We start from the raw sequence: 12252 nt of genomic DNA, 5'->3' as shown, positions 1-12252 counted from the left end.
GTATTGTCCTGTTTCTCTCAGAAGTTAAGCACATCATTTTCAACAGATGCTAATGGAATGATTTATAATCTAGTTAACTGTATTGAATATTTTGTTGTTGTTGTTTTGCCTAGTGCTGCCCTGGAGGTTGAGTTGTCAGATGACTCTTTCCCCCCTGAAGATTTTGGCATTGTCTCAGGAATGCTGAATGTGAAATGGGATCGTATTGCTCCGTATCCTCCTAAATTCAATAGCTGTTCTGTTTATCCTTTTTTAAACTTTTCATCTCTCTCTCTCTCTCTCTCTCTCTCTCTCTCTCTCTCTCTCTCTCTCTCTCTCTCTCTCTCTATATATATATATATATATATATATATATATATATATATATATATATACACACACACACACACACACACACACACACACACACACACACACACACACACACACACACACACACACACACACACACACACATTTTGTGGAATATAATAAATGTATGTGTATATAAGCTTAGTATAAAGATTACACTTTTTTTTTTTTTTTTACAGTTTAGGTGCATTCTAAGTACTTTACACTCTGTTAGTAATCCCATTAAACCTTTAAACAATCACTTCTGTCTTTACTGATAGTACTTAACATCATCAGAAACTGTCCGGATGCTTTATTTATTCTTGCTCTTTAGTAGATTGTTCCCTAACTCTTCCTCTCTATAGTGCCAGTAATGTTTCTCACACAGTGGTTCTGCGGCCACTGAAAGCTGGATACTTCAACTTCACCTCTGCTTCAGTTAGTTACCTGGCACAGGAAGGTGGACAGGTTGTGGTAAGTTGAGTCATCCGATACCTTTCATATATATATACACAGCCAGCATAAGGAAGACTTTTTTTTTTTCACTGCCTCAATTAGCCATAATATGAAAACGGCCTTGATTGTGGCTTAATACACAATTATCTTATTCAGTCAGATTCTAATGCAAGTCAGTGAGACTTTTTTTTACACCATTGAATATTTTTCTGCATTAATCTGACCATTGATTTTTTTTCTAATTACAATAAGTTAGATACACCAGACCATAATATTGAATGGTAATAAATGGTATGATAGCATTTTCTATTGTTAAATAGTGCAAAATATTTTAAATATATTAATTACTTATACCATTATTCATTTTTTATATATAGAATAATCAAGGAACTTTTCTGCCATACCATGGGTGCAGCAGGCACAATGATATTACACAGCACCTGAAAATAGTCCCCAGCTAGGTAACTTCCAACATGACTAGCACTAAGTTTGTGTAGTTGCAGCTGACAAAGCAGGTTGTCAGGTTGGTTATGTTGACGGAAGTTAGCCTATTTTCAGGGGCTGCGTAATATCATTGCGCCTGCTGCACCCATGGTACGGCAGCAAAGTTCCTTGATTATTACGCAGGAATGAGAGAAAAGTTCCTAGCCATGTCGGCCTAGAAAATCGCAACTTTTCATTTTCCGTTAGTCTTCGTACACGATGTAACTACAGAAGAGTCAAGTCTTAAATAGATAAAATATCAAAACTCTTTGGTCATATTTTTGGATTTGAAAACGGCAAAACTCAACTGTTTAACTCTAGAGGAGTTGGAAAATTAGCCTATTTCCAAAAAAAGTGGAGTGTTCCTTTAAAATTACAGTATTACAAAAATAATTAACTTAAAATTGTGCAAACTATTGCATTATAGTTACTGGATGTTAGCTAAGTCTTTCTCATTCTTCACATCTCTCAGGTTGGTTACACAAGTGCTCCGGGTCAGGGAGGCATTCTCGCCCAGAGAGAGTTTGACAGACGCTTTTCTCCACATTACGTAAGTAACTCATCAATACTTTAATATGGAAAGTGGCCGTCAATGTATCCTGTCCTGTTATGATATCTAAGTGTAATTCTTTAATTCTTTTTTTTTTTTTTTTTTCTATCTAATAGTTGGACTGGGCAGCTTTTGGTGTCATGACCCTTCCTTCCATTGGCATTCCTCTGCTCCTGTGGTACTCCAGCAAGAGAAAGTACGACTCACCGAAGAGCAAAAAGAACTGAGATATCAATTACAGTACAAAAACAGATCAGGGATCATTGTGTGAGTGTGGAGGGAGGGGGGTGTTGAGAGAATTAATGGTGGGCTTAAAATGTTGTTTTTGAATACATTTAATTACCCATATTGGGGTAAATAGTCAATGATTTAACCAGATTTTAAGTGATGTTGGTCTTCATCAGATAATTTGTTTAAGAGATCTGGGGATGGAAGCATAAAGTAGGATCAATGACATTTGCTTTTGACATTAAAGTGGCCATTCCATGGCGGCCTCAGGTGCACCATCTTGTTTTGTTTTATTTGTAATGATGCTCAAATGCTCAACGGAACTGTATTACAGCCCTTCATGATCAATGTAGGGCTAGTTTGTGGAAATAAAAAGGTTTTACAGAGATGCTGTTGTGTGTCTGGTCACTTGCTGAAAAATGCTTTCATCCGTGTTCTGTGATGTTTTTCTCATGCAGTGGTTAGTGCATTCTTGGTCTTATCATTGGTCAAAAAATTCTATTAAACACACTTGAGGCTATCATCAAACATTGGGTTGATTACAAAGGACTAGAGAGGACTGCAATCCATATACATTCATAAGAAACAAATTAAAACAGTAGTGAGCAATCTGAATTGTTTAATCAAAATATAAAATATTTGCTGTGTAATTGCATATTTGAATGAGTGACTGAATCTGGATATATATTTTTCATAAAATCAATTTAAATAATCTCTTGATGTTTGCAGATCATGCCAACAACCGTATTCACAAGCTTGCAGTTATATATAAGTTAAGTTATAAATGTATATACAGGGTATAAGTAATTGGTACATATATGCATGTCATCCTATTGTTTATCACTAAGCTTTTTTCTAAATATATTTTATCAAGGATATGCTAACTAAATGCTTCTTTGGTGATTTTAGAGGTCTATACAACCCTGAGGTCAGCGTTTGAGGGGAGGTGGGGGCAGAGATGGTCTAGAGCTGGTAGGTCTCTGTGGAATCTGCTCATAAATAGAGCTGGAGGACTCATCCAGATGTGGCTGCTCTGAAGGATGGAAACCAGAGCACTGGGTCTGAGCCATAAGTGGGGGCACACCAAAACTCTGAGGGAAAAATCATAAATTTGATCTGTTTTATAATAGACAACACTGTATACTATACTGAATGAATATTGCACATAACTTTACCTGCCCAGTGATCTCTGGTCGCAAAGGACCATGAGGAGATCTTGGGGGTGGTCTAAGAGGAAGATTAGGCCCGGGTCTTGGTACAGCACCGCCTTCTTGGGCGCCCTTAATGTTCACCTCTGAATACAGATGATTATTTGGAACGTTCACTGAGGAAAGGATCAAAACAGATAAAGCTTTATCAAAACCAAATAAGTATGTTTAATATATGTTTTTTTATATGATTAATACTGTATATTATTATTTCACTGACTCTATTGAGTATGTGGTTCTTTTGAAACCAATTCCGATCATTCTTTAAGTATGAACTACATAACAGGAACTGATTCAAATTAGCAAGTCTTGAGTGAGTTTTGATGCCTGTTTTTCTCATTCTTACCTACATCTCCTTCCACCTGCCTCCTCCACCCCATGGCGTAGCAGTCAATCTCCTCAGGACGGCTACGTATGTGTGGGGTTTCCTCATAGGTGTGCATGGGCTCCATTTTCCAGTACTTATGGTCTGCTGCTGTTGTGTCAAAGCTTGGGATGGATGAAGAGGTAAAAGCAGCTGTCGCTCCCTGTTGGTCTGGGTGAGGGTGGGCACTGAAGTTGGGGGTATTTTCTGATGGGCCTACTGCTCTGGGGGGTTTGTTAACTCGGGCATATGGGGCATCCACAGGAGGAGCTTGATCATCTGAGGGTCTTTCAGCAAGCTCAGAACTGTCATTCTGGCAAATAAATAGTGTGACTTGTTAGTGTATAATATAATAACTTTCCCATTAAACACTTTAAAAGTTACAAATGAAAAAAGTCATGAGCACAAGCCACCATTAAACTCCTCCTTTGTTAGTCAAGCTTTGTGTAACACATCACAGAGACAACTGTAATAATGAGAAGATGGCACAGGACAATAGAAACTTTGCCCAACAGCTGTGTTAACTAGAAAATGTGAGTAGGTAACTTACATAGCATTTTAAAGTGTTCACTGGTGGTGACAGCTATGGGGTTAAAAGAATCAGAGTCAATCAGTTAGTTTGTTGTTATGTTGTCTCTATGGTGATTTGGTTTGGTTGCTAAGGTATAACTAGGCGGTTTGTAAGGTAATTGGTTATAAAAAAGGTTGCCTAATTGACAAATAAGCCCAATTTTATGATGATATTAATGTCCCCAGATATGAATTTAAATTAAGTTTGTTTGCTTTTTTTATTTTTACTTTTGTATCATTCTGCAGAGTTTAATACAAGAAATGTAAGAGGAAAAAGTTTTAGCTTTCATTGTAAGTAATTACTCACTTCTAAGCCAGGAGGCGCTGTGCACTCTGGCAATGAGTAGCTCTTTTTTAGTGGCTTTCTCACTGCTGCATACTGCACAGTCTCTCCTGTAGCAGAAGGGATCTGATTGGAGAGGTTTGTGGGTAATGGGATCAGAACAGCTGGACCGATGGCCATGGGCAGTTTTGTCAGCTCCTCTTGATCAGTTTCTTTTCCATTTCTCTCTGCTTCCCTGTCCTTCACCTTCCACCTATTAATTTCATCAAAGCCACCACTAGGCTAGATAGCAAAAAATACAGTATATGAAGTGGGATTACAAGAAAATTCAAAAATAAAATCATTAAATTTCCCCCTCTCTGTATTAAAAATCATACAAAAGTGTGTGTACCTGCATACAAGGCACAGTCAACAACTCATTAAAGGGCCCCACTGGATTATGGGTGTAGTAGCTGATTAGGTTGTCCAGGCTTTTATGACGGCTGTTTTCTCCAGCAATTAGATATAGACTACCAGAAGCTCCACTCTCCTCCTCTTCAATGATAAAATGACGACATCGGTCCTCTCCTCTGGAGATTTAATTATTTTTTAGATTTTAAATGATAAGACAATAGATAAAGTAAAGAAAAAAAGTATTGCAATTCCAAAAAAATTGCTCAGAAAAGGGAAGTGTGAGCAGATGACACTTGATGACACCTGCAGCTTTTTAAAGATTAAAGAAACATTGGAACCCAGTATAGGAAGTGACAAAAAACTGTCTTTATTACTCGTTATCATCATTGACTCAACTGATTAATTCATACACTGATTTCTTGCAGGAACAAAACAATGGCCACACTGAGTCCAGTCCGAAATTCTCGTCCGAAAATTTTCACACGTAAAAAAAATAAATACAACCTCACGTTGTGTCAGTCTTGTTTACACACTGCCTCTGGAACTTTCGTCCGTCATAAAAAATTCAGATCGAATTTTAATTAAAATATAATATAAATATAATATATTTAATTAAAATATAATTGAAATATAATATAAGCCATTGGGAGACCACAGACAGTATTTTTTTTTATACATTTATATATCTTATTAATATTTTCATGCCGTGGGGGCTGGAACATGTGTGACGTAGCCATGCACACTTACTAGACTTTCTCATTCTGGACTAGGAAGGACACAGCCTTACTAGGATGCAGCCTTACATTTGAGAAGCACCCCAAGGGACTATTTTATTAGAGAGTCATTGAATCATTCACTCAACCAATTTATTCCAACACTGATTCAGACAGGAACAAAATAAGTTAGTATTATATTAGTGAGTCACTGGATTATGTAGGCTACTCAATTCGTTCAAAAATGCTGATTTTTTTTAAGGAACAAAAACACCACTATTATTAAACACCACTATTATTAATTATTAAGGAACAGAACAGATTGCTGTTCACTCTGTACATGCTACCCTTGGGAGATATCATTAGGAAGCATGGCATTAGTTTTCACTGTTATGCTGATTATACTCAGCTCTATATTTCTTCACGCCCTGTCAAAACTTACCAATTCACAAAATAAACGGAATGCATAGCTGATATAAAAAACTGGATGACTAGTAATTTCCTACAACTTAATTCTGAAAAAACAGAGATTCTAATAATTGGACAAAAAACATCTTCACGTAATAACCTAGAATACTGTCTAACACTTGATGGCTGCTCTGTCAAGTCTTCGTCGTCGGTTAGAAACCTGGGTGTGCTCTTTGATACCAATCTTTCATTTGAAAGTCACATTTCTAGTATCTGTATAACCGCATTCTTCCATCTTAAAAATATATCTAAATTACGTCATATGTTCTCAATGACTAATGCGGAACAATTAGTTCATGCGTTCATGACATCAAGGCTAGATTATTGTAATGCTCTTATGGGTGGTTGCCCTGCACGCTTAATACACAAACTACAGCTGGTCCAAAACGCAGCAGCTCGAGTTCTTACTAGAACCAGGAAGTATGACCATATTAGCCCAGATCTGTCAACACTGCATTGGCTCCCTATTAAACATTGTTTAAATTTTAAAATATTGCTGATCACTTACAAAGCACTAAATGGTTTAGATCCGCAGTACTTGAGTGAGCTCTTAACGCATTATAGTCCTTTTTTCAAGGCTTGCACCTTGGAACCTATTTCAAGGTTTGCGTTCTCAAGCCACCAGGCACTGCTGTTGTGCAAATGAGCTGGCCGGAGTGCATTGAGGGTTTTCTGTTAGAACGGTGCCATGTTAACGGCCCCTTAATAACTAATGATCTTTGCTACGGAAGTGAATCAATCAAAACTAACTTTAGCTGGACAATAACTTTATTCTAGAGCTGATATAAAGCCAAAACAATCTCTGTTACTTTAATTTCCTATGATCACTGTAAAGCTGCTTTGAAACAATCTACATTGTTAAAAGCGCTATATAAATGCAGGTGACTTGACTTGACTTGACTTGACTTGACTTGACTAATGGGCAAATGGATGATTCTGCTTTTGGCTTTGTTTAGAACCATTTTAAGCAGAGCATAAATAGACAATGCAAATGACAATACCGTGTCCAAAATGTAAGTTACTCAATATTTACTATATGTTTATTGAACTAGTTTTAAATCCACATTATTAAAGCCCATTCACACCAAGAACAATTATAACTACAACTATAAAGTTTTGGTAATTGTTCTAATAGGGAATTAAAACTACACCATTGATGACAAAGAGGAACGAAATCTTTGGAATCACTTTCAGAACTTCTCAGCTGATAAATGATGAAATACATTGACAACCAATCAAAATCCACCCCACCCCACCCCAAGAGCTTGAGCATTTAAAAAGTGGCAAACAACATGACTGCAGCGTGCGCTTTAATAACCGTTATGTTGTATCTTATGTAATATAGTTTCCTTTCGTACTACAGTCACTATGAGTTATGTCAGTGACTGACGAAATTGGGGTTTCGCTTAGAAGCCTATCACCTTCGAGTTCTATAAAACGAGCCAATAGCATGGGAAATCGGTCTGCGGAATTTGCATGGCGCACCTCCGCTCCACCGCGTGGGTATAAAGGAGGAGCGCCGGCAATCTCGCATTATGTTTTCGCTTTGGAGCCAAGAGTTTTCTTCACTCCCACAAGCCATTCGGAATTATATTTACTCTACGAGACGAGTGGCTCGCAGTGTGTTGGTGCAACGGCGCATTCTAGTGAGATCACATTGCCTGCTGCTGATCTGTGCAGTGATCTGCTGATAGTGTGTGTGCTTCTCCCTGGGTGAGGAAGTGTTGACCCGGGACTTCTGTCAGCCCGGGGCGGCGAGGAAAGCTCGTCCTTCCCTGGCTTACTCTACGGGCGACGTAGGTCACTGCGTGATCCCTCGGCCAGGTGATGTCCACATGTGTGTGGTCCAGGAACGCCATCTTCGGCGGTGTGGTTGAGGACTGCGTCCAACAGTTTTCGACCGCCCAGAAGCAGACTGAGGCCCTTCTGCAACGACTCGACTGTCATCCGTCCGTGCGGTTTCCTTAGTCTGTCCAACGTCACCCGAATCCGCAGCCAAAAATAAATCATCCACCCGCCCCAATAATTTTCTCTGATTTAAGTATCTGCACCCGATGGTCAAATTACAATTATTCTGTGTTGTTACACGTGATTATAAATGGATGGTCAGTGGAGCTTAAGTTCCTGTCAACAGCGCTCCTGACACTTTGGCCTCCATCAAGAGGGTAGGGGACCTGCAGGCATTTGCGGTTGATGAAGTGTGCCTGGAATTCGGGCCGGCTAACTCTCACGTGATCCTGAGACCCCGGCCTTGGTATTCCTGCATTAAGCCTAGCCCTTCGTCCGTGCTAGTCCCACGACAGGGAGCTCAGTCTTGCGCAGGGCACTGGAAGACAGCCGATGTGGCGTGATTATACTGGGACCCCCAATTTCATCAGTCACTGACGTAACTTGTAGTGACCGTACGAAAGGGAACGTCTCAGTTTTGTATGTAACCCTCGTTCCCTGAGTATGGAACAGAGACGTTACGTCCCTCATGCAAATTCCGCAGACCCATGGCATTTCCCATGCCATTGGCTCGTTGTGTAGAACTCGAATGTGATAGGCTTCTAAGCGAAACCCCAATTTCGTCAGTCACTGACGTAACGTCTCCGTTCCCTACTCAGGGAACGAGGGTTACATACGGAGCCGAGATGTTATTGATATAGTTATCTTTATAGTAACATAGTGTGAACAGGCCTTAAGAATGACATTTTAAGAATGGTTTTCAGTGTCCAAAATACGTATCAGACAACCAATCGTATGCGTGAAAGTAGGCCTACCTGTAAGACAGCACAAAGCCTATCTTTGACTCGCTGAGTCTCAACAGGAAACAGCCTTGCGGCTTATCTTCCAGCAGCTGCTCTGCTTCCCTGAGATGGTGAGAAAGACAGGTTGTGTGAAAATGTAAACCGAGTAGTATGTGTTTGACACTGTTTCACACCTGTACGTGTGCAACTTTGCTTGTGCACGTTTTTTCTGTAATATTTTTTACAGAATATTCCAATGTGGGTGTAACCTGCGTGTAGCGAAACCATGGAGCCAGCAGGGGAGAGGCAGTCCGGGTGAGTGCAGTCGAGGCAGCTGCGTCCTTTCAAACCACAGCAGAGTGTGAGCTCGCAGAGATGAAGTCAGGGCCTCCAGGGGCCCCACGGGACCCAAAACCAGAGCAGGATCCATTCGCTTCACTGTCGGCTTTAACATAGAGAATCCAAGTATGATGTGATTTAGATCATTTAAATGTCTTTTACATGTACCTTTGCTATACAAGTAAATTTAATACCACACTCTTAGAAAATAGGCTCAAAAAGCTATATATAGAACCCTAGGGTTCTTGACTCAAAAAGGTTATAAAATGTCATAAATTATTGCATAATACTTTTACGTTTAACAAATTATTTCATTTTTTTTCTAGTGATAAAGTAGGCTTATTCATAAAATTTAACCAAATTAATTAAAACAAAATTATCTAATTAAAACTAAATCCATAAAATGATCACATGATGGGAACCTGAAGATCCTGACAGAACCCTTTAAGTTTCAATATAAAACCTTATATTTTAAGAGTGAGTACTGTGTATATAAACAAAAAATTGCATGAGGAACATGAGATGTAAATAGACCTAAAGATGAAGAAGTGTGAAGAAGTGCGCTACAAAAATTCAAACGAAACTAAAGTAATATGGCTTCAAAAGTCCCCACATATTGTTGTAATATGCAAATAATATTTACAGGGCATATCGCTCTGTGATTAAAGAAAACATTCATGTCAACTGCACACGATAGACGTTAAACATCACAAAACATAAACAAATATTGTATATAATATATTTGCCTAAAAGTTAAAAGGGTTGGTTTTGACCTTGTTGTATGCTGTACTGACCAATTTACTATTTCTTTGCTTCAAAAGGCTCTTTAGAGATAATGTAGAGCAGCAGAACCGCTGACAGACGTCATCTTGTTTTGAGGAAATTGTAGCGTATGCATATTTTATCTTTGAGGGCATTGTAAGTTTTTTGCAAACCTCATATGTTTTTTCAAATGCATCTATATACAAAAAAAATTAAAAAAACACTTTAACATCTCATATGTAAATGCATATATATATATATATATATATATATATATATATATAGGCTATGCATTAAATATGAGATGTTGAAGTGTTGTATTTAAAATAATTAAGAAAATCTATACTATATTAATATATAAATGATAGGTACTACAGACTGCGGGTTGTTTAAGTATGTTAAGCATTATTTAAATTTTTTAATTCAATATTGTGACTTTTTAAAGGTTTTCATGGAACAGGGCTTTTCAAACTTTTTAAGTCATGTCTACATATCTTCACCTCATTTTCCTTCTGCTGGCCCTGGTGTAATTGCTCGGCCTCTTGTGCTGCGGGACGACACTTTATGCTCCGCCGGGGTTTTACTGGAGGTTTCTTGGTTGTGGGATTGTTCTCTGGAGCTACAGATGGACGGGGCTTTGGTATTGGGTGACGGACAGAAAAAGCGCTCAGTCGCTCTTCTCTCTGCCGAGATTCAGCATCTGTACAGCAATACATTTACTCATTCTCACACAAAATAAGGGCAGTTTGATCATTAAAGCATCAACGTAAATAAAAGTAAATAAAAAAGATGAACATGAAACAGATTGAATTTGTGTGATTATCTTAATAAATCCTTCAGCCTGCTGATTTGAATTTCCTTTCAAATCTATTTATCTGTAAATACATTCAGATTCTTTATATGAACATAGCAGATGTCAGTGTGTGAGCTTAAGAAGTTTAGATGTAGTTAGAATAACAGTAGTGCAGTCAGGCTCAAAATAACCCCTCGAACGGAAATGTCACTTTCTTTACAAGCACGTCACCAACATGCATATCTGTAGAACTTTTAGACATCAAAGAAATCAAAAAAAGTAATAATGTTACAAATATTACAGGCTCCATAGCACTAATGCTGTTGAAAGATTATGTGACATACAGTCAGAATCAGTTGATGTTTTTGAGAATTAGTCTAGGATATTGAGGAGTAGGTTTTTATATAGATTTGTGTTGATGTTTTGTACAACAAAAAGTCTTGGACAACTCTGCTTTTTTGTCTCAATTCTATATTAATGCTAGATTGCCTATAAACTATATTAACACATTAAAATAGAATAAGCACAGCCTGAACACCATATAGCTTCATTCTGATTGTAAACCTATATGTTGCATGTAGTTACTATAGTAATAACAATAAATCATGGATAATACATGCAACCATCCCTAAACCAAACCAAACCAAACCAAACCAAACCCTAATCCTAATCCTAACTAGTAAATACATAATAATATTCAGTACTTAAATGTATAATTACAGTGTAACAAAGACACCTTAAAATAAAGTATAACCAAAAGAATATTTAACTTCTCAAAATGATCAAATAAAAATGTATAACCTTGACAGAATAACAGTTGTTTCTGGCATTCATATTTTAATGCTTTAAAAGAAAGCCTTTCTAGTTTTCAGTGTATCGTCAGAGAAAGCAAGTAAACACAACATCTCAAAACCATCAGGATTGTGTTTTGTTATTTCTATACTAAAACAGTCAATTTCTACCTGAAAGAATGAGTATGTAAGTTCAAAAGCTGGTGAGAAATAGCTGACCTTTAAGTTTTTGGTAGTCAAAGTCCATGCTGAAGCGCAGGATGTAAAACGCTACCTCTTCCTATCAGATCTTGGGTGTTTTTGCCTCATCCTGTTTAAATGCATGTGTGTGACAGAGCGAAAGAACGCGGAAAAGAAAAGGTCATAAGCACATAACCAATGGTAAACTGCAACTGTGATTGCATGCAGTTTTCAATTTCAAACTCCTTGTGGAATATCCAGCTGATAAAGCTCAAATAAACAACCGGACCAAATTACGCTGATTTTCAAAAAGCTGCCATGCATGCAATATGCCACAATTTATCATTTTTTTTTTATCATTTGAACTACCAGCACATAATTACCAAATTATTCAGAACCAAACCAATTCTTTGAAAAGATATGTATTAATATAACTTGCAAAGTTGATGTCTAAAAGTGGAGCTCCTCTTAAAACTACTCACTGTATCATAATACCCTGTTACTGCAGTGTTGTTTGGGTCCTGTAGATTTTTTAGGTTGATGAATGTCTGTCAATAAAACACTAACTCTTCTTGTTTAAAACTCTCTTCCATATTCAACACAAAATCTGTC

General features: G+C 37.7%; 2 protein-coding genes across 4 annotated transcripts in view; one reads left to right on the top strand and one right to left on the bottom strand.

Moving 5' to 3' along the window:
- The window catches only part of ssr2 (signal sequence receptor, beta), a 3492-nt gene extending 1057 nt beyond the window's left edge, over positions 1-2435 (top strand). The window contains exons 3-6 of the mRNA XM_081377177.1: positions 114-212; positions 696-804; positions 1742-1819; positions 1936-2435. Of these exons, the coding sequence (XP_081233303.1) occupies positions 114-212; positions 696-804; positions 1742-1819; positions 1936-2046 (397 nt within the window). The 3' untranslated portion in view covers positions 2047-2435. The remainder of the gene's footprint in view (positions 1-113; positions 213-695; positions 805-1741; positions 1820-1935) is intronic.
- Positions 2429-12252, bottom strand: LOC308697715 (uncharacterized protein). 3 transcript variants are annotated; one of them, XM_081377170.1, is made up of 11 exons: positions 12123-12252; positions 11680-11770; positions 10377-10576; positions 9045-9220; positions 8809-8898; positions 4864-5041; positions 4497-4754; positions 4170-4202; positions 3602-3932; positions 3223-3371; positions 2429-3138 (listed from the first exon to the last, which is right to left on the bottom strand). In XM_081377170.1, exons 2-11 carry the CDS (start codon positions 11705-11707, stop codon positions 2977-2979), a joined length of 1605 nt encoding a protein of 534 aa, XP_081233296.1. In that variant the 5' UTR covers positions 11708-11770; positions 12123-12252; the 3' UTR covers positions 2429-2976. The 3 variants fall into 3 exon arrangements, with proteins under 3 accessions (XP_081233296.1, XP_081233297.1, XP_081233298.1); XM_081377171.1 differs by lacking the exon at positions 12123-12252 and having other exon boundaries at positions 11680-11798; XM_081377172.1 differs by lacking the exons at positions 4170-4202; positions 12123-12252 and having other exon boundaries at positions 11680-11798.

Source organism: Scardinius erythrophthalmus (genome assembly GCF_964197995.2).
Source record: "Scardinius erythrophthalmus genome assembly, chromosome: 10".
NCBI classification, from domain to species: domain Eukaryota; kingdom Metazoa; phylum Chordata; class Actinopteri; order Cypriniformes; family Leuciscidae; genus Scardinius; species Scardinius erythrophthalmus.
Note: the sequence above shows the minus strand (reverse complement) of the source record. Positions and strands in the feature narration are given on the sequence as shown.

Bases quoted from the DNA above. Each gene is read 5' to 3' on its own strand.
- LOC308697715 (XM_081377170.1), bottom strand. From the start codon at position 11,707: ATGGACTTTGACTACCAAAAACTTAAAG. The intron at 3,933-4,169 runs GTAAGTTACCTA...TTTATTTGCCAG, and splicing joins TGAACACTTTAAAATGCTAT to AATGACAGTTCTGAGCTTGC. The intron at 3,372-3,601 runs GTAAGAATGAGA...TCCTTTCCTCAG, and splicing joins GCAGGTGGAAGGAGATGTAG to TGAACGTTCCAAATAATCAT.